The 24,695-nt window shown below is 45.8% G+C and overlaps 1 protein-coding gene across 1 annotated transcript in view; it reads right to left on the minus strand.

The window, feature by feature from the left end:
- ANO10 (anoctamin 10) overlaps positions 1-24,695 on the minus strand; it is a 715,024-nt gene that overhangs the window by 539,165 nt on the left and 151,164 nt on the right. The window contains exon 11 of the mRNA XM_078663907.1: positions 12,461-12,589. Coding sequence (XP_078520033.1) covers positions 12,461-12,589 — 129 coding nt within the window. The remainder of the gene's footprint in view (positions 1-12,460; positions 12,590-24,695) is intronic.

The following is a 24,695-nucleotide window of genomic DNA, read 5'->3' on the forward strand; positions in this document are numbered from 1 at the left end:
GACTCAATTTCCCCGGACCTGATAATTCTCGCCTCGGTGCCTAGTCTAATCATGGGTCCCACTCTGTGACTCTGGGCAATAGCTTGCTTAATCTCCACAACGGCCCCAACAGCGCTTGGATGTCTGGCTTCACCTTGGGGGTGCCCAGGAGTGGACATTTCACAGGAAAGCCAGGATGGGTTCCACAGCGGTATGAATACAGCGCTACGAGACATCTGGGTAGAAGTGTGCTATATAAATACTAACACATTTACATTACCGCAAGTGCGGGACCCCCGCCTCGACTACGGGGCCTCCGCCACGAGTGTGGAGGTCCTTTGTGAATCGGGCCAGTCATGCCCAGATGGTTCGATGTCACCAAGCGTGCTGCAGACCAAGGCTCTTGTTTTACAATTTGATCTATTTCAGGTCTCTATGTACCACTTAAGTGCGCCAGGATCACAACTATCAGAATACCACATTTGCTAGCTATCCTAACAGTTATTTTCAGTTCTATTAAGCATAATCTGAGCCTCAGGTCCTGACATAGAATACTAAGCGCTCTTAAACTAAACCAAGAAGCGAGCACTATGTCCTTGGTGACTTGAAGTGATCTGTGTTTGGCTGCCATTTTCTTTGCTTCTTTTTATAATTCTTTTTGTTCTGCTCTCATTCTAGGCAAATAGAGTTTGGTGGTTTAAACTCCCTCCTCTGCAATACACCAGCGTCTAACTTACAGTATGGGCCATAAGTATCACATATTTTTGCAGTCGCAAATGGTCAGATCGGGCTGTTTGCGACCGTAAAAAGGCATTTTGATATGTATGAATTCCAATTTGTTAATCGGTAATGTTCCAGAATCGCAATTTGGAATTGACAATACATACTGATTCGGTATTAGAAAGGGGTGTGTTCAAGGCATCCCTTCCTAATAGCGAATTGCAGCAGTTTGTAGGAATGTTTTGTGACCAAAATGTGGTCGCAAAACATTCTCATTTTAACACCTACTTCAAGTAGGTGGTAACCCATTCGCAAATGGGAAGGAGTCCCCAAGGGACCCCTTGGTGAATGGTAGCGAAACGTTTTTTCAGAGCAGGCAGTGGTCCCATCGGCCCGCTGTCTACTCTTAAAAAATTAAAAGAATACTTTTCATTCTTCTGTTTTTTTAAATGTGTTTTGATTTCCTCTAAGTAAGGAATTCGGGCTGCATTTTTAGAAAAAAGACTGCTCTATTTAAAAGCAATCGCAGATACGGCGGTCTTCTGACCCAACCAGGCCAACTTCCCTGTGATTTTTGCGTTTCCTAATGGGTTGCTAATTGCGAACCACCACATGAATATTAATGAGGTAGGTCGATTTGCGACCCATTAGAAAATAGCGATGACCAAATTGTGATTCGCAGACAATTGCAATTAGGTAATCTCTATGTCTAATAATGATACATAGGGTCCCCAAGTCTTTTCACAGTTTTGCTGAATACAAAATAGAATACACGTCACTGGCTATTCACCTCCGCAATTCGTCTTGAGTAAGCGCATCGCGCAAGCAACATGGCGGACAAATTATAGGTTCTGATGGCTTGGCTGTGCAGAATCATCTGCCGCCTTACCAACTGTATCCTGGGGTTATGTAACCACAGCTGCATCTAAATTAAGCCCACAGCACATGACTTGCATTCTCAGGAGCTGGCAATGTGAGAAACCCAACATTCGCACAGAATGCATTATCACTGCTGACCTAGTTCCAGTAACTGCGAGCTAAATGTGCGATTTGTGCTATGAGAACTCCCTGCTCACATTCATGGCTGTGAAATATTTCAGAGCTACAAATGTTTTTGCTTTTCTGGGTCTTTTCAAATGCATTGTTTTGCTCCTGCGTGCACACATGGAGGTACAATGCTTATGGGTAGCAGACTAATGAGACACACTAATGCTGACTGCCTAGAATTAAATATCCCTGTTTTTATTTATTGTAAGCTGCAGAAAAAAGTCATTGATCCTCAAGGCATGAACGGAGAGATACACAAGAGAAAGAGCACATAACATGGGCCGTTAATATACACAGCGTCGAGCTAGTGGAAGGTCATATGCTGGCCTATTTGGTTTAAGTACGGTATCCTTCTTACCATTAATTTTTACTAGCCGGGGAGTCTTGGTCAACAGCCTGTGAAGCAAAATGTCCTGGAACAGCACACCTGCAGAAAGCAAGCACTGGCAAAGCCAACAGGTCTTACCCACAATAAATATTGGCTTTGCCAATGCTTTTTTCCAGTTAGATGGACACTATGAAGGTGCCTACTCAGCGCCTTTGCAGCAGGCATCTTGAAATGTTTTCTCTTTTGCTTTAAGAACATTTAATGAAAGACAGCTGTCACATATCCAAACGCATGCACAGCGGCCATTTTGATTTATTATTTTTTTAAGCAAAATAAAATTCAAGATGGCCCCCTTGTACGCTTAGGGTGGCCATCATGGAAAAGTTAAAAAAAATTAATTTCAAGGTGGCTACCCCCAATACAGTGGAAGGCAGTGTTCAGAACGCGAGGAGGCAAGCGAACACTTATCTGGTGGGCGTGATAATTTATACAGATAGAGAGTGAGGCAGAAGCTGTGGGGTAGACGCAGGAAGAGAGACACAGAGGGAGAGTAAATACTCACTCACTGTAATACAAGGTTATGAGCTCAGTAGCAGAAAGATGTAACCCCTTGGGCAGCACAAACTCAAGAATATGGAGGAAAACCATCGGATACGGAGTAGCGACCTGAGACAGACAAGAGAGACAGTGAATCACAAGCAACAAAATGACACAAAGGTCACTCTCAGTCTACTTTGAGAATGGTTGGCCTGTTTGTCAACAAACAATTCAATTTATCTGAGGACGAGACCTAAAAGGGAAAGAAATCAAGAAAGGGTCAGCATGCACTGGGTGCCATGACCATTGCTTTCCACACCAGTGGATAACCAAAGGCCATCCTCGTTAGTCATTCACCCACTCACACTATGAGGAATTCACTCACACTCGCAAACTCACTTACACTACTGGGAAATAATAATACGCCTCAAACTCACTACGTGCATTGGAAAAAAGCCAACAATTCACCAAACGATGACCATAAAACTATTTGGACAGACTATTTGAAAAAAAAATTGTAACACAAATTCTCGTAAATTAACATTACCATACAGGCAAAGGGCATAGGAAGACATACCCTCAGCAGAAGAGTAATGTTGCCCAAAACGTTGGTTGAAAACCACAGTAGTCATGCGGGGAAGTCTTTAGGGAAATACAAACTGCAAGTCCTTTGGAGCTTAAACTTCTTGCATACAAAGTATTACTCTAGTTTTAATGTTATGTATCTTATAGCTCATCTGAGGCATCTGCAGACCTAGCACAGCCCCCCTATGCTATGACCTGCCTACAAATATTCACAACATCTGACTTGCAGTGTCTGCGGTTATCCCAGTCTAGAGCCAATCAGAGGGCTCATAATGGAGCCTCCATGCAGACCGCCACCGTGCATTTATCCGGCGGTGACAATGCACCCTATATACTCTTGTGCAACATGTGCCACTATCTCAGCACTGAGAACTGCCACCAGAGCCTCTCTCTCTTTCCTTTACCAGTGGGCACTTATTAGCAGAGTACTAACACCTTACATTGATTTCAGAATGAGCCTAGACTATATTCAGCATCATGCTCATCTACCCCACTACTGCAGCAAGTACCCTGGCAGGGCACTGTTGGTCTGTTCTAACCTGCAGCATCTACTGGTATTAATGTGTCAGATATGTAGAGGCCTCCTCTACACCATATCCCAGCTGCACGACCCACTGATATTCCAGAAACAAGGCCTATGACGTTGCAATATCTTGGTGAGTTGAACATTTACTGAAGAGGTTTGTGGACAATTCAGGCTTTGTGTTAAATCCCACTGAAGCAGCTCAGAAGGTCCAGAGTCGGCTGCGGAGATGTGAGTGCTACCTGTAGGCCAAAGCATTTGAGATGTTTGAAATGGGGAAGGCAGCTTGGAGGGCGTAGAGGTTAGTCAGACAACGATGTGGGAATACGCTGTATGTTACACAATCAAACTCAAAGAACCATTAAATTAGGTAATGCTTACACCTACTATTTACTATGCTTAGAAACAGTGGAGGTGCGGTATGAGGCGCTATACATAAACAAGACAGCACATTTATAGCAATTTCAGCAGATGTGTGCAGCCTTCAGGTCAACGTTTACAACACCAAGACTTTAGGCAAGGGGGTGGCAAACCTCAGGCGGCTGTTCCGTTAAGCATATTGGTGCCTCAAGACTGCCGAGCCACCGCCAAGGATCTCTGATCACTGGCGGTTGAGGCGGTCCCATGGCGGTCCGACCACCCAACTTGTAATAGAACGGTCGACCGCCAGCACGGTGGTGGCTGGACCGCCACGGCGAGTCTGGCAGTTCTCAAACCACCAGACTCGTAATCATGCCCTTATTGTGGAGAATTGAGGACAATGCAGGCAATGTGCTAAATCCCACTGAAGCAGCTCAGAAGGCCAAGAGTCTGCTGCAGAGATTTGTTTGAAACCTGTAGGTCAAAGCCTTTGAAATGTTTGAAATGGTAAGGCAGCTTTGAGGCTAGTCAGACAATGATGCGGGGTTACGCGGTATGAGTACAACGTGTATGTAACACAATCAAGTTCAAAGAACCATTAAATTAGCTAATACTAACACCTATTATTTACTATGCTTAGAAACAGCAGGCGGTGCGGTAGGAAGCGCTAGACAAGTTAATAATATTAAGACAGCACACTTATAGCAGTTTTAGCAGATGTGTGCAGCCTTCAGGTCAACGTTTACAACACCAAGACTTAGGCAAGTGGGTGACAAACCTCAGGCGGCTAATGTGCCTGCTGCAAGGTATTCTTTTCTTGTTACCCTGCAGTTGGCAGGTTACCATCCCTGTAGGACAGGTTGTGGAGAGATGTACGCTCTTCACGAATCTACAAGTTTCCATTCTTGTCGAGAACCACCAAAACACAATCTTTGCATGTAGGAACGACACCAGTTGTTTCGTGACCCGGAAGGCAGGATTCTAGGCCCTCTGGATATTAAATTCCACTTCCCTCAACATGAATATGGACTACAAATACACATCCCCTCTTTCACCGCTATAAAACAATTAAAAATACAGGGTGTGATGCTATATATGTTTGTTGTGCTCCCATCCTATTAACCGAACCCTTAAGAGCTGTTACATACACATACGAATATTAGCGACCTCCTCCCCTATGTCCCGCATACCATCACATCCGGGCTACTTTGACACTGCCAATGTGGACCCCAAACTAGCTAATCAAAGACCATCTTAATATTAACATACAAAAAACTGCACTTCCTTAACATTAACAAAAGTATACATTCAGTAGATTCTTACTGTCAGTCACTCGCAATAATAATGCTAATACTACTATTAATGTTAGTAATAATAACAATAATACATATATGCTTATTTGGTTTATCAAAGCCATAACGGTACAAAATAGCAGCATCACAATATTAAAACAGTCACAGTGCAAATGTGTCTTCTGAATTACGTCCCCTCCTTACGCATATTAAGTAGCGTCTTTAAAAAAAAAAGTAACATCATAAGTGCAGAAAGTGGAACATTTTTGCCAACACTACGGAGGTAATATTTCTTATTATTCCATATTTCGCCCTAAGACAACGTAACAATAGCTACATGATCTGCATACACCACCGGCATCAACCAAATAAAAAGAGGGAGACAAGGACGTAAAAACCTCATAAAGATCCGCTTCAGTTTGCCTGACTACAATATGGCGGCAAGGCCGGCAACCAGGCAGTTTTCAAATAATTAGCAATGATGGTTTCTAGGTGTGTCCCATCTGATTTACGAGACATTCGGCGATTCTTCTGTCAACTGTTCGCTTACAGCGTGGTTGAAAAATGTAAATATCTCCAAAAATATTATTTTTCATCATTAGTTGACTAATTCTCAGCACACGCAAGGGTTTTTATGTTTCGCAAATCACAGGTGCATAGAAGACCTATAGTGAATCAGGATGAGCGAGCAATTTACCTCTTACAGCGGGCTCTGCTCAGTTTGTAAAATCCGGCCATTTGTAGGTCACAGGACTAGTCGCAAGGTGATCGATGTACCACCGTATCCCGCCTTAGCGAGGTCAGCATTCGAAGCACAACTCCCTTGATGTGGTCCAATCAGTAACCACGTAGGCCAACAGAGAGCTGCACTGTTAGTAATATAGTCAGTTTTGACTGGTATGCCATGAACAGTGAGAGTAGAGACATGCCTATAGCATCAATTTCATTAATGTACCCTTAGAACAACTGGCATCCTTCTTTTTATCTATGCACAGTGGCTTCCATTGTAATCGACTACCTGTTCGTAGCCTCAGATGGGCATGCTAACTTATTGCAACCAATTTCGGGTTATCAAGCACCAGGATGCAACTCTATGCTTTGAGGCGATATTCAAAACTTCTGTTATACACAGATTTAATTATTTGAGATGATTAAGTTCACAAAATAGCCCCAATTTGGCTATCAAACGCTGCAGCCCCTTTGCAGTGTGGCTTGACAGACCCATTTTGTCAGCTTAAAACAACTTTATAACAAGTCAGGCTCAACTTATCAGGAGAGAGCAAATGCTAAAACCTTAACCTACTTCAGCTCGGTCCAGCAGGAACTTCCTCCAGCTGCAAAGAGCTGCAACAAGTTACCGGTTCTGCTGCCTGCATTTATAGCGGGGTTACATCTTGAGAGCACTCCCAATGTGTGGAATCACTTCCTTTGTTGTCCCTGGCATGCTGGCGACACATCTGACCTCACGTCCTCAAACCCAACTACCAACTTGACGATGCACTTTAGAGGGGTGTCCTATGCTCACCAAGCCCCCTACATTACATTTCCTGTTGGCTACATTTGTGATCAGCTAGCACCGCCTAGGGAGCAAGCCCCTCCTGCTTGCTAATGGCATCTTCTTCCTGACCTCCCTTCAGCCCACCTGCATCCATAGCTGGCCTGCTGTGGGGTTGGTTTTGCACTAAGACACTTTGTGGTCAAGGAATAGGATGAGACACAGGTGGAAATAGTGCGAGATACTTAAGTTAATTTGCTGAGGGGTATCACCAAGCAGAGCTGGGTTACACTTTTATAACCGCTGCAAAAGGAACTGTTGATTGAGAGACCTGCGCAGGGCATAACTAAATTACGAAGCTTGTGGACACAGGATATGACCGCTGCATAGACCTTTGAGGCAGGAAGCTTTAATACCTTACTGGCTGGAGACAAAGCCAAGGGGCTTGTGGGTTGGCAGAGCAAATGAGAGGAGGGCTTGCAGTACATTGGTTATATCTTCACCAATGCCTGGGAAACATTGACGGATGAGTAGGCAGTGGCGAGGAGGTCTGCAGACTTCTTTGAAAATGTGTACACTTACGAATTGTAATGGCGTGATTAAGAGATTGTAATTGTAATTGTAAACAAAACTTATAGAGCGCACTGTAACCCAAGCAGGCATCCTAGCGCTAAAAGAGGGGGTAATAGAATGACACCGGAGGCTAAACTGAAAAAAACGTTAACTTGTGGGAAAAAGCCAGGTTTTTATTTGTTTACGGAAAGGTAAGAGGTCATTCATCTGTCGCAGCTCTAGAGGCAGCTTATTCCAGAGTCTAGCAGCCGCGACACTGAAAGCCTGACCTCCCAACCTGACTCTTCTGGATGGAGGAATTTTCACCAGAAAGGCTGAAGAGGAGCGAAGACAACGGGAAGGGACATACCAGTCAAATTTACTCTGTAATAATGAAGGGCCCAGTCCATGAAGCACCTTAAACACAACACAGAGTGATTTAAAATGAATTCTCTGCACTATAGGGAGCCAGTGCAACTCCACAAGGGCCTGAGAAGAAGAGGAGTGTCGTGGACGTGACAAGGCCAATTTAGCTGCCATATTCTGGATTCTCTGTAACCTGCCAGTCAGAAACTTAGGGGAGTCCAACAGCAGGGAGTTACAGTAGTCTAACCTACTCAAAATCACGCTCCTGACTATCAGTGGGCGTGTGTGGGTGGGAAGAAGAGAAAGAATCTTCTTCATAGCCCTAATGAGGGAAAAGCACATCACCAAGGTCTTATTGACATGTGTCTCCAGTGTCAGATGAATCCCTACATGCAACCTGACGGCAACACAGAGACAGGAACTGGAGGAGGCTCTTCTAATTGAGAAAGTGAGGACTGTAGTATCACAGCTGCAGCCTAGGAAGGTGTCTGGTCCCAACACACTGCCGATAGACTTCCAAAAACAAGGCAGAGGTCACGGCCAAACCAATGAGGAATAGGATCCTGTAGTCCCAAGAAGAGGGAACCCTACTTGCCAATCTCAGCTTAGCGATGATGGTCTGATCCCAAAGAGGGGAAACTGAAGGAGAGATGGGGGGTGGGGTCTTTCCATCCGGTCTCCTTAATTAATGGAGAGACAAAGATATTAGCAATGTTGCTTGCCAATAGATTAATTTCAGTAATCCTGGATTTGGTGGACCGGACCAATCCAGATTTATGCCACATAGAGGCCCATTGTTACAGAATGTAGAGACTGATGGCTCGCGCTGCAAATCGCTTACTTTGTCTCTGCTGAGCCATGCTGAACTTTTCAAAAGGAATGTTTTTCTTAAAATACACATAATGGAAAATGCAGCATCAAATATACTGAGGCCTGTATTCCATAAAATGGATGATAGGGCCAGAAGTGCATTTTGGAAGGGGGTATTCCCTAGAAGTGCAAAGCCTAAAGAGAACTGGGGTTTTAAAGGTTAGGGAAATGCTAGGCGCACAGCACACGGTAGTGTAAGATGCTAATGGGTCTGGGTGCAGGAAGGTGAGGGGAAGAAAAACCCTAAACCCCTCCAGGTGTATGCAAAGCACACAACATACAAAGGCAGAAACAAAGACCTAATGCACACCAATAATAAACAGTACAGTTAAGATGTCCCAATGGACATAGTACGTCCAAGTATCAACAAACGTAGAAAAGGACAACGATGGTGACGGTATTCCTCTATTAATGTAAGGATGGCCAGCCGACACGTGTTTCGTCGTCAAGCGGTAACAGTGCTTGTACGACTCATCAGGGCTGTAGCGCGAAGAAATAGAACCACAGGTCGCTTAGCCGGTGATAATTCCGACCGGGCCTCCGCTCGAGACCAGGTTAACTCTAAACGTGGAACTTAGGTATGGCTCCAGTTTCTTAAAAGGTTCGTGCATCCAATATGGCTTTACGACTTGTAAAAAGTGCTCAGGACGTCTGTGCGTCGTCGATGTCACCAATGGGTGGAGAGCATACACTTAAAGTCGGTAGATGGCGAGGAAAAGTAGGATCCGTGTTGGTGACAGCGGATAATGCAGACACTTTCCGGATAAAGATCTGTAGAGAACAAAAAGTTGAACCAGAGCGTCAGAAAGCACGCTCCTGGACCCAACGTAGGTATGGTAGTAGCACAGAGAGGAAGAGGGATAGGACCCTAGAAGTGTCCTAGAGATGCTTCAAAGACTCCTCAGATGAGTCTTTGAAGCATCAAAGGAGTCTTTGAAGCATCAAGGGGGCTAGCGCGTCCAAATGTCAGGAAGTACTTCCAGGCTGCCCAGCTCACTAATGTCAATGGGCAGGCTTTTGCTTCTCAAGATGAAGTAGGTTCCAGAATAGACACATTGTGGAGGCAAAGGGCAAAACACATTTTCTATATGGAGGCACTCTGCTTAGCAGTGCCACAGGCCACTGAAGTGATTATCCTAATATGGCACAAACTCAACAGACAGATGTGTTGGTCCAAAGGGCTGACATCTAGAACACCCTTTTGGGCAGGTACAAACGTAAAAGAGGTGAACGTCCTAATGGGTTATACAGAGTAGGATATAATAGGAATATGGACATTAGATGAGCTGTGGGGAATTAAAAGTATAAAATAATTTGAACAAATACAGCAGGAATAAGAGATGGAGGACCTTTAGAAACCTACACCTCCAGCATGCCCTTCAGGCATGCATACGGGATAGAGAGGCATTCTTTTCTCACTAAGTGAATGAGATATCACTTGTGCATACTATATTGTTTCAGATAGATATGTGCCATTAGGTGGTGTCCAGATCCTATGGTATAACATAGGAAAAGACAAGGCAAAGCTGAGAAGTGTCTGGGTCTGAGATTTGGCAATTTAGAAGATGACGAATGGCTGGAGACCTTGACACTCAACAGGGAAACATTGATCAGCGCCAGTTTTACACTTATTCAACTAGAGATATTGCATAGGCTTAAATCTATCAAGCAAGTTCTGTTCACAATAGGCAGAGCAAACAGTTAAGAGGTGCTAGCAGGAATGCAATGGAGTAGACACATTTATCCATATTATATGGGAAAGACCCATGATTGGGATCAATTGGGAAATGGTGCATAGGTAATTAGAATCAGTAGTTGGATTGACTTATCAATAAGAGGGCATCAACCATACTCCTGGGTATATGGGACACAAATGATCTCTTTATGTACCAGAGACTGTTAGTAAATCTGGGCTGTGTAATGGCAAAAAGGAATACATGCAAACAAATGAGGAAGCTACAGAACACCAATGCCATTTTACTTTTGATCAGTAAATTGTATTTGCTTTAAAAAGACTCATAGGGGATTTTAAGATGCTTAATTCTAATATTGTTTTGGTGTTGATATTCAGGTACCACGTTCAATTTTTCAGGGACAAAGGCTTTGATGCTTGTACAAGATTACCAAAGGTAAGATAGGGATTCCTCAAAAAAAGACAGTTTACTTAATAAAAATCTGATTATTTTCATATTGTGGGAGTGCTGATACAGCACAGATCAAGATTGTGGCAACTCGTTCACGTATTTTAAGAATCCTCTTTCCTACACTGTAGAAACAGAGACATTATACACAAAAAAGAGCCTTTCGGGGGCAAAGGATGATGTGTCTCTGCAAAAATAAAATCTGTCCAGACAATAATATAAGGCAAGGTTTAAAAAAAAGGTCCAAGGTGGTCTTCCTACTAGGGCTTTGCTAGATGGACGTTCTTGGTGGTGTCAGCTGAATAACAACTCTTTAGGCGGGGTGGCGGGGATCTGTTTAGCCTTACAATACGGGGCAGGGATGTCCAGGTTCCGACATGGTCACTGGTGGGAGCAGGACAACTTTGATGCTGAGAAAGGAATACTACTGTAGTTGGTATATGTAGGTTTCCCCGGCCAAACTAAGAATTCTTCATGTTTGGAATTTGATTGTTTTCACAGTTATTAGGACAGTGAAATGTGATTAAAACAGTGAAATAAGTATCAACAATGCCCAGCTTAGCTTCACATTCCAGGAAGCCGGAGTAACCCAAAATCCAACATCCAAACCAACAAAATGGTAGCACGCAATACAAAATGGAAAAACAAAACACATTTTAAATATGCATGAGAACTTAGAAAAGTATAGTTATTTTGAAGAATGCACACTATCATCAAGTTTTAAACAAGGCATTAATTTTGACCCATCATGAATATTCATGAGAAGAAACTCTCCACTTTACACCTTATCACATTCCAACCATAAACCTAAGTGTCTTTTTCACCAAATACCTTCCAGACAACACAAACTGTTAAGCAGATGACAGGACATCTCTAGCCCTAGACACTGGAATACCATGAGCCTCACTTTGTGCACCTAACCCAACCACCTCCTCTTCAGGAAACTGTGAAAAACATGACTATCTAGGCGGTTGTTCTGCTAAGGCCCACCGACAAAGTCAAAAACTCATTGTCCAAAGCTTGGAGAAAGCAAAGTATTATTGCTTTGTTTTTTTGTGCAAAATGTAATGATAATATAATCTCCCCGTGAAGGGGAAATTCTTTTAATTAGCGAGGGTTTTCAGACATTGACACACCAGACTTCCTTATATGCTGTTTTCTCATCATCAATGTCCACACCACCCTTTTGTGATTTCTGGACTACCATTCTAGAGAACCTTCACGATACACAAGCGGTAAGTGCATAACATTGAAAACACATCATAGCATTGTTTGACATTTGTATTACCATTAAGTACTTGAAAAAATGGTTTGGTAATATTCCTACACAAACATTATGTTAGCCTTTATTATAGGCTGCTGATGAAAACCCAGTGAATACATTATTTATTGATCCAGTCCAGGGCAATTACTGTAGGGGAGATGCCTCAAAATATCATTATAGGTGAATGGGATAAAAATCCACAACCAATATTTGCAGAAATTACTTTACTGCAAAATGGAGTCGCAATCATACGACAAACTTCCATATTTCTATTGATACCATGCTGGAAAAAATTATTCTTCATCAACAGTTACATCTCCACATCTGAATAATTTTAATATCATCTGCAAACTGTTAACACTCTGAAGGACACCACAAATGTGTGCATTGGTTTTCCTTACCTCCACTGCAGCCACAATCAAAATGAGCTCGGTTTTGTTGTCTGGGAAGAGCGCGTTGACTTGCGGAGACATCCCTATCAGGGCACAGTTGGTCACCACTGATATCACACCCATGGTTTCAAAAGCCATCTGGAACAAAAGAGGATACACAATACATGGTCAGCGGCTGCTCATGCCTGTCTATTTGGGGTACAGGTCAACACAGGGGGGAAAAATAGGAAAATATTTATGATCTAGAGCAGTGATACTCAAATTATGGCCCGGAGGCCGCACGCGGCCCTCTTGACCTTTACATGCGACCCCCCTGGTGAACAATAGCACGAGCTGCTGTGTACTTGCTGACAACTAATATTCAGAAACAATGCTTATTAAACATGCAATCATTTATTTACAGGTTAAATTAAGTAGCTACTGTGGTGTCCTGCACCACTTAACTCTAGTTAACCTGCAAATAAATGCTTGCCCATTAAATAAAAAAAAATTTTTTAGACCTCCTTCTACAATCCCTGACCCACCCACCCAGGAATCCCTACCGCCACAGTGCGGTCCTCGGTAACACCACAGACCATACTTTGTTGCCACTTGGCAAATGTTTACGAGTTCCTATGATCTAGAGCATGATGTTCTAAAGGGTCATTACACCTGTAGGCACTACCAATGTTAGAAAAACTTACCATAATTATAGCACCTGGATATAAACATTAAGGATTTGTAAATACCTAGCAATCCATTTTCAACAGTCATCTTTGTTCATATATTCAAGAACACACCCCATGAGATCAATGGATCCTCATGCATATATGACAGACACTGCAGACTTTTATTTTATTTTAACAGTGCATTGGTACAGCCTGCTCATAAGCGGAAAGTATGATTAATGGTTGCCTCTCTGATCTGCAAGCCTCTGAAGCACTGCCCTTCTGGCCTAGCCAGAGGAGGAAGAATCCAGATGGGAAGGAGGGGGGAAAACCAACAGGCGATGTGTGGGTCAGCCACCACAAGCACACACTCCTGAAAAAACGTAACCTTTCACAGGTCATGAGAAAAGGGGCTACTGTGGCAATGATCCAAGTTGTGCTGTAGTCTTTTTAAAGAACACCAAAAGAAATATATTCTGACATTGCATAGCTGGCCCAAAACTTTTAAAAATCTTGATTAAGGGAGAATGATTTGAGTCCTGTCTGTAGTCTTATGTAGAATGCCCTTCCCATGACCAATGGCTACATGTACTAAGCATTGTTGCGGTCGAAAAGTTTGCGATTCTCAAAATAACAGGGTTTGCGAATGCAAAATGACTTATTTTAATGTAATAAATTATTCTGAGATTTGGTAACAGGTTACAGAATCACAAAATGGGTTAAGAAAGGCATAACAAATCACTAACGCAAAGGGCCATGGTTTGGGCGTCCCTTCCAAACAGCAATTCATTACATTATGTATCAATAATTTGCTTGTGAAATCCAGTCATAAAGATTGAAAAGTTGCAGACTACAGAGTTGAGTTGGCAACACATTCACAATGGGAAGGGATCTGAATGGGATACCTTCCCCTCTTTGAATATAAAAGAAAGTGTTTTTGAGGAGTTGGCACTTATCCCGCGGCCCACTGCCAGTTCTCAAACTTTAAAAAATAATGTTTAAAAAGTAATCATAGACATGGTGCTCTACTCTCCAACCCTCCTGATGGCATTTAATCATAGTGAGTCGTGCTTTGGAAACTACCCCAATTTGTAGAATTGGGCCATTTGTGACTACAAAAAAAAGTAATTTAAATGTACAAAAGCCAAATCGCCATTCAGTAACTTGTTACCGAATCACAAATTGGGCTTGCGATTCAGTATTTGGATTGGATACGTTTAGGGAGTCCCTTCCAAATTCCGATTCGTAGTGATATGTATTGATGTTTTGTGACCGAATTACAGTTGCAACACATACATTTTTTACTGAGTACTTGAAGGCTGTGTTAACCATTCACAAATGGGAAGGGGTACCCATGGGACCCGTTCCCCTTTCAGAATTAAACAAATATATTTTTTAAGCGCAGGCAGTGGTCCCACAGGCCACTGCCTGCTCTTAAAAGCATGAAAAACATGAAACTTAAAAGTTACATTTTTCTTTGGAAACAAATTCCTATTTCTTTTAAGGAAAATGGACTGAATTTTATTAAAAGCGATCACCGACATGTTGGTCTGCTGACCCCAGCAGGCCACCATCTCTGTGGTTACTAGCGAGCCACCTACCTCATTAATATTTATGCGGTAGGTCAATCTGCGACCCCACTAGGAATCCATATTTTTAAATATATTCTTTTGCAATTGTGTTTGGGTAAGAATTGCAATTTGGAAATCACTATTCCTAATTTTTGTACATATGGCCCAAATATTTTAAAAAGTTTATTTCTACAGATTTATTCTGTTGCTTAGTACATTAATTATAACCACACAGAATACAAACAAAACAGCACTTGTATGTGTTGCTAGCAGCGAGAATAAAATGAACAGGTCTAACGTGTTTAGAATGTTCTTAGCATCCTACCACCCTAATGCTATTTCTAGGCGCTACATTACGAGAGAATGAGAGCATGGAATAGCTGACTTGCCTCTAGAATTGTTTGGAGTCCTGTGCACTGCATGTCTGTCCACAGCAGATAAGAAGTGTTTATCAGGAGGAGGAGCTTGGCGGGCATCCGTGATGGCCGCGTGAGCACAGCGCTCCCCGGACCCCCGCCGCTCCCGGCATAATATCCTGCATGAATCCTGATTTTTCGCGAGGATTTGTATAGAGGACGTTGGGCTGATCTACCTGGACCTTTCAGAACTTTATTTTGACACCGGGTGCCTGATTTATGGTGAATTGAACTTTTGGGCTCCGCCCTTGAGGTGCGCCCGGGACTGGGTGAGGTTCGGTGGCCGTCTTGGAGTTGAACAACAACGGCAGGGGGATTGGACTTGTGGGTCCCCTTCTTAAGTTTCGGTTTTGATTCTGCCTCTGACTGGGACATCGGTGAGAGGGTCGGGCCATAGCTGGTTCCAGGACACGCGTCGGCTGTTGGGCCTTTGGCTGGACTATTCTTCTATTTGGCTGCCCCTCTCCTAGTGATACCCTTGTTGTGGTCCTTTAGTCCCGAGGCCTCCATTTCTGGTGCCCGGTCCGTTGACCCTGGTGAATCTCCTTGTGACGCATCTCCAAAATGGCGGGCAGAGGGGACCGGGAGACGCGCAAGACGAAGACACCTCTGCGCGGGGGTCCGGTCCAATCTAATGTTATGGACCGTTATACCCATTCTAAGGGGTCCCCCGGAGCTGCCCTGCCCGGTCCCAGTGCGTCTGACCACGTCGTGGATGCGTCGACGGAGCCTTCGTTGCAGGACATCATGGGCGCCATTTCTGGCATGAAGGAGTCAATAGGCCAACAGTACGAAACCTTGGCCCACAAAATTGACACCGTGGCAATCGAGGTGAACCTAATTCGAGCCGATCTCTCCAAAACGAACGAAAAGGTGAAGTCGTTGGATATCAAATCATCCAGCCTCACGGCGGACGTCTCTGAGATACAGACGGAGATTGGCAATCTCCGTAGGGTGAACGATTTCATGACCCGGCGCTTGGAAGATTTTGAGAACAGGGCACGTCGCTGTAATGTTCGCGTGGTTGGTGTGCCGGAGAACCCAGAACCCCACTCGGTTGATCTCCTGGTTGAAGACCTGATCCAGAACCACCTTTCCCCATCTGGCCTTAGTAAATTTTTCACAGTGGAGCGTGCACATCGTGTTCCGGGGGGCCAGGGTAAGCCAGGCGCCCCGCCGAGACCTATTGTTGCAAAGCTTTTCCACTATAGAGATCGGGACGCTATCCTACAGGCGTCGCGGGTGAAGGGCCCGGTGGCCTTTGAGAATGCCACGGTGAACTTTTATCCAGACTTTTCCCAACAGGTCCAGAAGCAGCGGATGGGATTTCGTGGTGCCAAGAAGCGCCTTAGGGACATGGGGATGCGTTACGCTATGCTCTTTCCGACCAGGCTGCGGGTTGAGTATAATGATCGAACTTTCTTCTTTGATCGGCCGGACGCTGTGAATGACTGGCTAGACTCCTTGCCTAGCCGACCTCCTGAGACTGAGTCCGATGCCCACCCGGGCGGTGCTGAAGGTGGTGTAGAGAGCTGAACATTTCGTTTATGCCTGGTGCCTTGTTTTGAATAACTCTTCCAGGAGTGTATGCCTATGTTCCTCTATTGCTTATGTGATTTGATGTATGTTCTTTTTCTCGTCATTGGTCTTGATCGGGGTGGCGGGTGGGACGGAGCCTTTCCTCCTCCGGGGTCTTTGTGTAGAATAGGGGTTCTTGGGCGACAGGCACACTGCAGGTTGGGGTGGCTTTTTAGCTTTTTGCAGGGGTGCAGGGTGGGGGGTGTTTTCTTGTTATTTTGGGGGTGGGTGGTTGAGGAGTTCGTTGTTTGTGTGTTCTGTTTTCAAGGCGACTTTATCCTGTATTTGAAGATGTTTCTGGTGTCATGCTCATTGGTGGGGGGTTTTGGCTTTGTTGGGTGGGATGGGGGGTAGCGGGTTGAGATTTGTTTCGTGGAACGTTAACGGTCTGGGAGATCGTATCAAACGAAGTGTGGTGTTGAAATGTATACGACGTTTATCTCCTGATATTGTTTTCCTGCAGGAGACTCATTTGGTAGGCAATGTTTGTCATGCAATGAATAGGTGGGGCTATCGCCTCGTAGCACATTCGGGGTTTACCTCGGGTTCTAGGGGTGTGGGTATCCTTGTTCGGGCTTCCCTCCCCCAAGCTATTGATGATGTGATTCAGGATGATCGGGGGCGATATGCGGTCCTTGTGGGTCGCTATGAGGGTCGTGCCCTCTCCTTATTTACTGTTTATGTGCCCCCCGGCTTGCAGACTTCTACCTTTTCAGATTTGGGCCGTGTCTTGTTGGACCTCCCTGATAGTACTCTCTTTCTGGCTGGTGATTTTAATTCGGTGTTCTCCGGTCTCCACGATCGCCACCCCCCTAGAGATACTCCTGCGGCCCAACAGTGGTTGGGTGGATTTTTGGATACCTTTGGCTTGGTGGATTGCTGGAGGCTTTTGCATCCTACTCAGCTTCAATACACCTTTCATTCTGGGGCCCATGGGAGTCTGTCTAGACTGGATTATTTCCTGATGCCTGCGGCTCAGTCGCCAGCGGTGCGTGAGATTGTACACCTACCCAGGGGTATCTCTGACCACTCTCCGCTCTGGCTTCGTTTTGAGGTTGGAGTGGAGGCAGTGGGCCGGGTGGCTCCCATCAATCCGTGGTACCTTACCTCCCCCGAGACCCGCAGCCTTTTGCTTAAGTCTTTGGACGCGTATTTTCTGGATAACGAGGGGTCGGTTTCCTCAGCTGTGTCCCTATGGGAGGCCTTTAAGACGGTGATTCGTGGGCAGGCCCTCTCCCTTATTGTCGAAGCTAAGAGGGCGAGGAATAGGGAGGTGGTGGATCTTGAGGGAGAGATTTCTGCATTGGAGGATGCTTTGGAATCTGGTGTCACGTCTGCGAAACTCCACGCCCTGGGTCTGAAACAATTTGCCTATAAGTCCATGGTCACGGATGCTGCTAAAGTGATGTTTCGGGAGCAACAGGGTCGTTTGTATGATGTGGGTGACAAAGCGGGTAAATTGTTGGCATGGCTGGATAAGAAGGAGATAGCTAATCGTGTGGTACCAGTGATTCAGTCTTCGAGTGGTGAGAGTGTGACGGACCCGATTGGAATAGTTCACCGTTTTGCTGAGTACTTCCGTGTGGTGTATACCCCTGTGTCTGTGAGAGATGTGGCTGACTCTCGCCTTCTATTGCGTGATATAGCTCTGCCCGTTGTTTCCGATTTGGATCGTGCAGCGTTGGATTCCCCCTTTACTGTTGATGAGATAGCTACTGCCATCCGTTCACTACGTTCGGGCAAAGCATTGGGCCCGAACGGGTTGCCAATTGAACTGTACAAGTTACGTCCCGACAGGGTGGCGCCATATCTTCGCGCCATGTTTCTGGAGTCCCGGGAACGGGGTATTCTCCCTTATGATCAGCGACTGGCCACGATAGTTGTCATCCCCAAGGATGGTAAACCGCGGGACCTTTGTTCATCCTATAGGCCCATATCCCTGCTAAATGTTGAACCCAAGGTATTGGCGAAACTCCTGGCGTCCCGCCTCCTGACGGTCATTGGTGGCTTGGTCCATCCAGATCAGTCCGGATTTATCCCGCATCGCAACACGGCTCTGAACCTACGTCGTCTTCACGGCGCGATTGCGAGGGCGGGGCTTCTGACGGAGCCGGCCATTTTGGCATCGTTGGATGCCTCAATGGCTTTTGACACTGTGGAGTGGCCTTATCTTTGGGCGGCTCTTGAGAAATTTGGTTTCGGGCCTGAGTTTATTGGTTGGATCAAGTTATTATATGCGGAACCTCTGGCACAAGTAGTGGTAAATGGTAGAGTTTCGGCCCCTTTCACCCTTGGTAGGGGTACCCGTCAGGGATGCCCCTTGTCTCCGTTGCTTTTTGCACTCGCCTTGGAACCATTGGCTGCTTGGCTTCGGTGGGAACCTTCGCTCAAGGGGATTCGCTGGTCTCCGGACTTTGAGGACCGCGTTTCGCTTTACGCGGACGACATTCTTTTATATCTCACCTCCCCGCGTAAATCTCTGTCTGTTTTATTTGACGTTCTTACTTCATTTGGTGCCAACTCAGGCCTCGTTATTAACTGGGCCAAGTCCTGCGTGTATGTTCTTTCGGGTGTTTTACCCCCATTGCCGAGCAGACTTCCTATCCAGGTGGTCCAGTCTGGCTTCAAATATTTAGGGATTTTTATTACGTTGGACTCCTCGCTCCGATTTGAGCGTAATCTCCTCCCCCCGTTGCTTAGATTGCGACTGGACGTGGCCCGTTGGCGTAAGCTTCCTTTGTCTCCTCTGGGCAGGGCGGCCCTGTTTAAAATGATGTCCTTGCCGCGGTTCCTCTACGCGCTCCAGAACTCCTATGACACTATCCCCAAGACCTATTTCCGAGAGATCGAAAGTCTTCAAAGGCAATTGATTTGGGACGGGCGTCCATGTATTGCCCTCGCGAAACTCACCATCCCTTGGTACGACGGGGGCATGGCGCTCCCAGATATCAAGCGATATTATTGGGCTTCCCAGTTGTCTGCTATTAATCACGTGATGTTTTCACCGGGTCGAAATCCTGCATTCGAGATGGATAGACTCCAGCTGCCGGGTGGGGACTTTAATAGAGCGCTTTATTCTCGATCAGCCGGGCGCCATCTTGTGGGCCCGTCCAGGATTGCAGTAACTGTGTGGCGAGCCGCGAATGTGAGTTTGGGATGGGAGGATCGAATGACGCTGGCAACGCCGCTTTATGCCTCGGAACGTCTGGGGTGTCTCTGGTCTACTAAGGGCTTCGACCGCTGGGATATGATTGGGATATGTAAGGTGGGTGATGTATGTTCGAAGGGTAGTGTGAAGTCGTTCCAGGCCCTCCAGGCGGAATATGGTTTGAATTATAGGGAATTTTTTCGTTATCTGCAGGTCCGGCACGCCCTCGCCTCAGTCTTGACTCCTGATAAGGCCCTGCCCGAGTCTTCCCCCCTCGAAGATCGTGTCCTTGATGGGCACCTGCCTGATAGCACTATTTCCCTGATCTATAAGAAGCTGATCAATAATCGGGCGGACTTATTGGTCCGACTTCGGGAGGCTTGGGTTGGCGATGGGTTGGAACTGGACGACGAGGATTGGCAATCGGCACTCTCTTCTCCCAAGGAGGTAGCCATTCCTGCCCGTCTCCGTTTGGTTCAACTTAAAATCCTTCATCGAGTGTATGTCACTGGTCCGCGTCTGGTGACGATGGGCTTTTCCTTGGATGGGTTATGTAAGCGTGGTTGTGGGTCGAGTGCTACCTTTTTACACATTCTTTGGGAGTGCCCGGTTGTGGCGGCTTATTGGACTGCTGTGCTTGAGGTGATGACTGCTGTGACTGATGTAGCCCTGCGGCCGGAGCCTCGACGATGTCTGTTGAATGTGTGGGAGCCCACTGACTACTCTGTGGCCCAGATTAGATGGGCTACCTTGGGTTACATGATTGCGAAACGGGATATTGCGCAACTCTGGGGCGCTTCCAGGCCCCCTGAGGTCTCGAAATGGGAGGACAACATGGACTGGTCCATGTTTCGTGAGAAGACTGTTTATGTGGCCAGGGGCAGACCCAGGGCGTGGACGAAGATTTGGGGCCAGTGGAATGAATATCGTGGGGATATCTGTACCCCTCCCCTTGTAGGCACTACTGATGTTGTCCTATCTCCCTAGGCGAGCGTTCCCGGAACCCTTTCATACTGTTTTTTTTTTTGAATTTCCGATTCTCCCCGCTGCTCCCCCCCCCCCCCCCCGACCTTGTTAGAGCCTCAGGGCTCTTGCTATGTTCTCCTGATTGTAGACCATCCCCTCCGTTCTTTGGGCAGACCTTGATTACCATGCATTCGCCTTTTTAGTGTTTGTTTTTCTTTTTGTATAAAATAAAAATTCAATATGCTCTGTGATATGTTGGGAGTAATGCTTTGTGCTGCATTTGTGCCGGACCACGGGTGTACATTTCTAATTCATGCCAAGTGTTTATCAGATTTCAGCTGGGAGGGAGTGTTCCATCAAAAGGAAAACACATGATCAGCTGGACTCAACTCCTCTCATTACTGGATCATCTCTTGGCATAAGAGTCGATGCCCTGGCAGGACCTCTTAGGATTTGGAATGCTGCTCCAACTCACTGGTCAGCTCAAAGGGTTTATATGGGACAGTAACCACTGACTTTTAGCCTGCACTACACAATATACTGGGAATTTTCCAAAATATGAGATGCAAACGGTTTGATCCACTGAGATGAAAATATGTCAACTCGGATTACAAGTTTACCTTTCAGGTCTACTGTTAATCCGTTTACCGTGGCGGCAATTCCGCCGCGGTGCGGGCGTTCTCTTGCGCGGGCGGGGCCGCGTCGGACAACGGACGTGCGCAGCACTACCAAGGTAGTGTTCGCAACGGCCGTTGGCCGATGGCAGCACTTAAGGGGTTTAACCTGGAGATGTAGATATTGAGTAGTTTTTGCCATACATGTGTCGCCTGATGTTATAACAAATTGTTTTTAGTTGAAATGACACTCTCGCAAGTTCTATGAAAGATAATGACATGCTGAATGTGGACCGAAGGCAGACAGGCTAACTTATGGCCTCATTACGATCTTAGCGGACAAGGTTACTCCGTCACAAACGTGACGGATTCCCCGTCCGCCAAATTACAATTCCATTATGAACTATGAAACCTATAGTACGGTGGACAGAATATCCGTCACGATTATGAAGGAGCATCCCGTCAGCCAAGATCATAATTAATCATTATTAATGTTTTCAAAATGGAGTCTGACCGAGGAGTTCATGAAGCTTTTTAATACCAAGCGTCTTACAGAAGAAGGGTAACTAGGACAGAAGAGTAATAGTTAGCATGGGAAGATGGGTCTGCTTCGGTTTTTTAAAGCTGTGGTAGTGCAGCAGCTGACTTTAATTAATGAGGTGAACAGCTCCAGGAACAGAAGAGTTCAATGAGTGAAAAAGGATAAGCCACAGGAATTCATGTCAAACAGACTGAAAAATCAACTTTTGTACATTCATATGCTTCAAAATATAGACTGCCAAAATCTTGATCTTACATGAATATTTCCATTATCAGACACCTTCTATCGGGCAAGAGGGCAGACAGGACCAACTGGGCTCCAACTGTGGTGGATGAACTTGTTTGTCGCTGGTGTCCTGAGGTATGTCCTATTATGGCTGTGCAAACTGGGCCAAGTACACCCTTCAGCACTTGACTATCAGTGATAGAGTGGGCGAGCAGTCATAGGCTTCTCAGGGAGTAGTGATGGGAGGTGGGGTAGAGCTCAGAACTCAACAGTCAACCAAAAGACATAATAACATATTGCTCATGTCAGTGCTCATCCTCTGAGTTACAACAAAGTACTTTAGTCACGCAGCATAATATAATACTACACAGCGCAATAAGGGGATACAGGCACAGGATTCAAATCCGGTTTGCAATCTTAGGTGCTACACCTCTCAATACACTCTTAGTACTAACAGAGTTTCCCAGCATTAAGAATCCCTGCTGAGAGTCACAACACAAGGCACTGATTAGGCGCTAGTGCAGTTCACTCAGAACACCAGAGGCATAAAAACTCACAACAGTTCAGTTTGCTTTCACCTCTTTAATCTCACACAGTAAAACCCTCAAGTTTGTACTACAGACTTGGGTCTACTTCCACTCACAATCTTTAGGCCCAGTAGTTACCTGCATTCTTGTTATTGCAAAGTAGGTGGTGGAGGACGGATATGTGCCGTGAGCTTGCAATGGCGGCCCTCGAACTATAATGGACGAGGTGGTGGCCTCACTTGGAACTTGATGGCTCGAAGATATCAGCATTGCGACTCATACGACAGCGGCACACTTCTTTGGCAGTAGGGGCCTCCCTTGGCTGGATGCCTACCAATAACATGTGTAGCAGTTCAATCGTAATCACGCGTGTCTTTCGTAGTTGCAGCCTACAGGCCAATCAGGGCTCCCAAAAGTATCACAACTCAGGCATCAGCAGCAACATTCTTTCATTCTGACCTCAGGATGCTGATTATACACCATGCTTGGCAAATTTTAGGAGTCTTAGTGCAGTTTGCATCAAGAACAACTCTGGGAGACCAAGAGACCCCTTTACACGTGGGTTGTTCCTGGCTTTGCCCCCGCATAACTGCTTGTTTTCTTTAGTCTTTCCCAATTATCGGAATGTGCTGGGCTTCTTCTCATGGACAGTCTCTTCTCTTGCAGGGCCTGACGGATTCCTTCCTTCTCCAAGCAGGCAGGCAAGCTTCCAGCCTCTCAATCAGCAGAAACTGCAGACTTCAGATGATGTACAGTCACCTCTGCAAGGCTGGCCGTCACCCACAGAGCAGCCCTGGTCACAAAGCAGTTGTGTGAGTACTCTCCAGAGCATTCACTTCCTTGGTCATAAAAAACATGGTTCTGATACTAAGTGGGGTGGTTTGGATCCCGCTTTTATACACATTTTCCATACAAGTGATGGGGTTTCACTGCACTGTTTAAGGTTTCAGAGCCAGTTTGGGTTGGTTCTCTTTCAAATATCATTTTCTGGCTGTTGCCCAGACACCCTCTTTGCACAAGGTGATGGCTTTCACTACAGGCAGCAATGATGTTGCCTCCAAGAAGTACTCAAAGTTAGGGCACATGAAGTGTGAGATCTCTGCACCTGGATGTCATCTGCATTCCTGAAGCAGTAATCAGGGACAGACAAAGGGACAGGCTCTGATTTTTTTGAATTTTGAATTTAAAAGCATTTATTTAGCGCGCTTATACCCAGCGGTTTCATGGCGCTATAGGAGCTACTACTAGCAACAGCAGCAAGAGGGGCAGGTTAGGCAGCAAAAGCTCTGGAAAAAAGGAAGGTTTTTAGATTCTTCCGGAACTCCAAATAGGAGGTTGCGGATCTGAGTGTCATGGGGAGGGAATTCCAGAAAACAGGTGCAAGGACCGCAAATTTCGCCCCACCTGCTTTCTTTTTCTTAAAGCGAGGTGTGACCAGGAGTGCCATGTGGGTAGAGCGGAGTTCTCGGCCCGGCAGGTAGGGTTTGATGGCTGAGCATATAAACTCGGGGGCAGTGCCCATCCTAGCCTGGAAGGTGAGGCAACCTAGTTTAAATAAGGCCCGCTCCCTCACAGGTAGCCAGTGCAATGATTTCAGCAGTGGGGTTGCTCGATGGAATTTGGGCAGCCCATGGATCAGGCGGGCAGCCTGATTTTGCACTAGCTGCAATCGGTGTATGGCATAGGCCGGTGCGCCGTTATAGATTATGTTCCCATAATCAAGGCGCGAGAGCACCATTGCCATCACAATTATTTTCAGTGCCGGGAGGGAGAAGAAGCGAGATATCTTCCTAATTATCCGGAGGGAAAAAAAGCAAGAGGAAACCACCGAACTGACCTGGGGGTTTACAGATAGTTGGGAATTGAGAAAGATCCCAAGGGTTTTAACTTTAGGAACCGGGAGGGGGGGACACCAAGTGAAGGGGGCCAAAACGAAGGGGACCAGGGGCTGCAACCACCTCCTGTCAAGACCAGCTCTGTCTTGTCAGGGTTGAGTTTAAGGTGGTTGCAG

This window comes from Lissotriton helveticus, chromosome 10, assembly GCF_964261635.1.
Source record: "Lissotriton helveticus chromosome 10, aLisHel1.1, whole genome shotgun sequence".
Classification (NCBI taxonomy): Eukaryota; Metazoa; Chordata; class Amphibia; order Caudata; family Salamandridae; genus Lissotriton; species Lissotriton helveticus.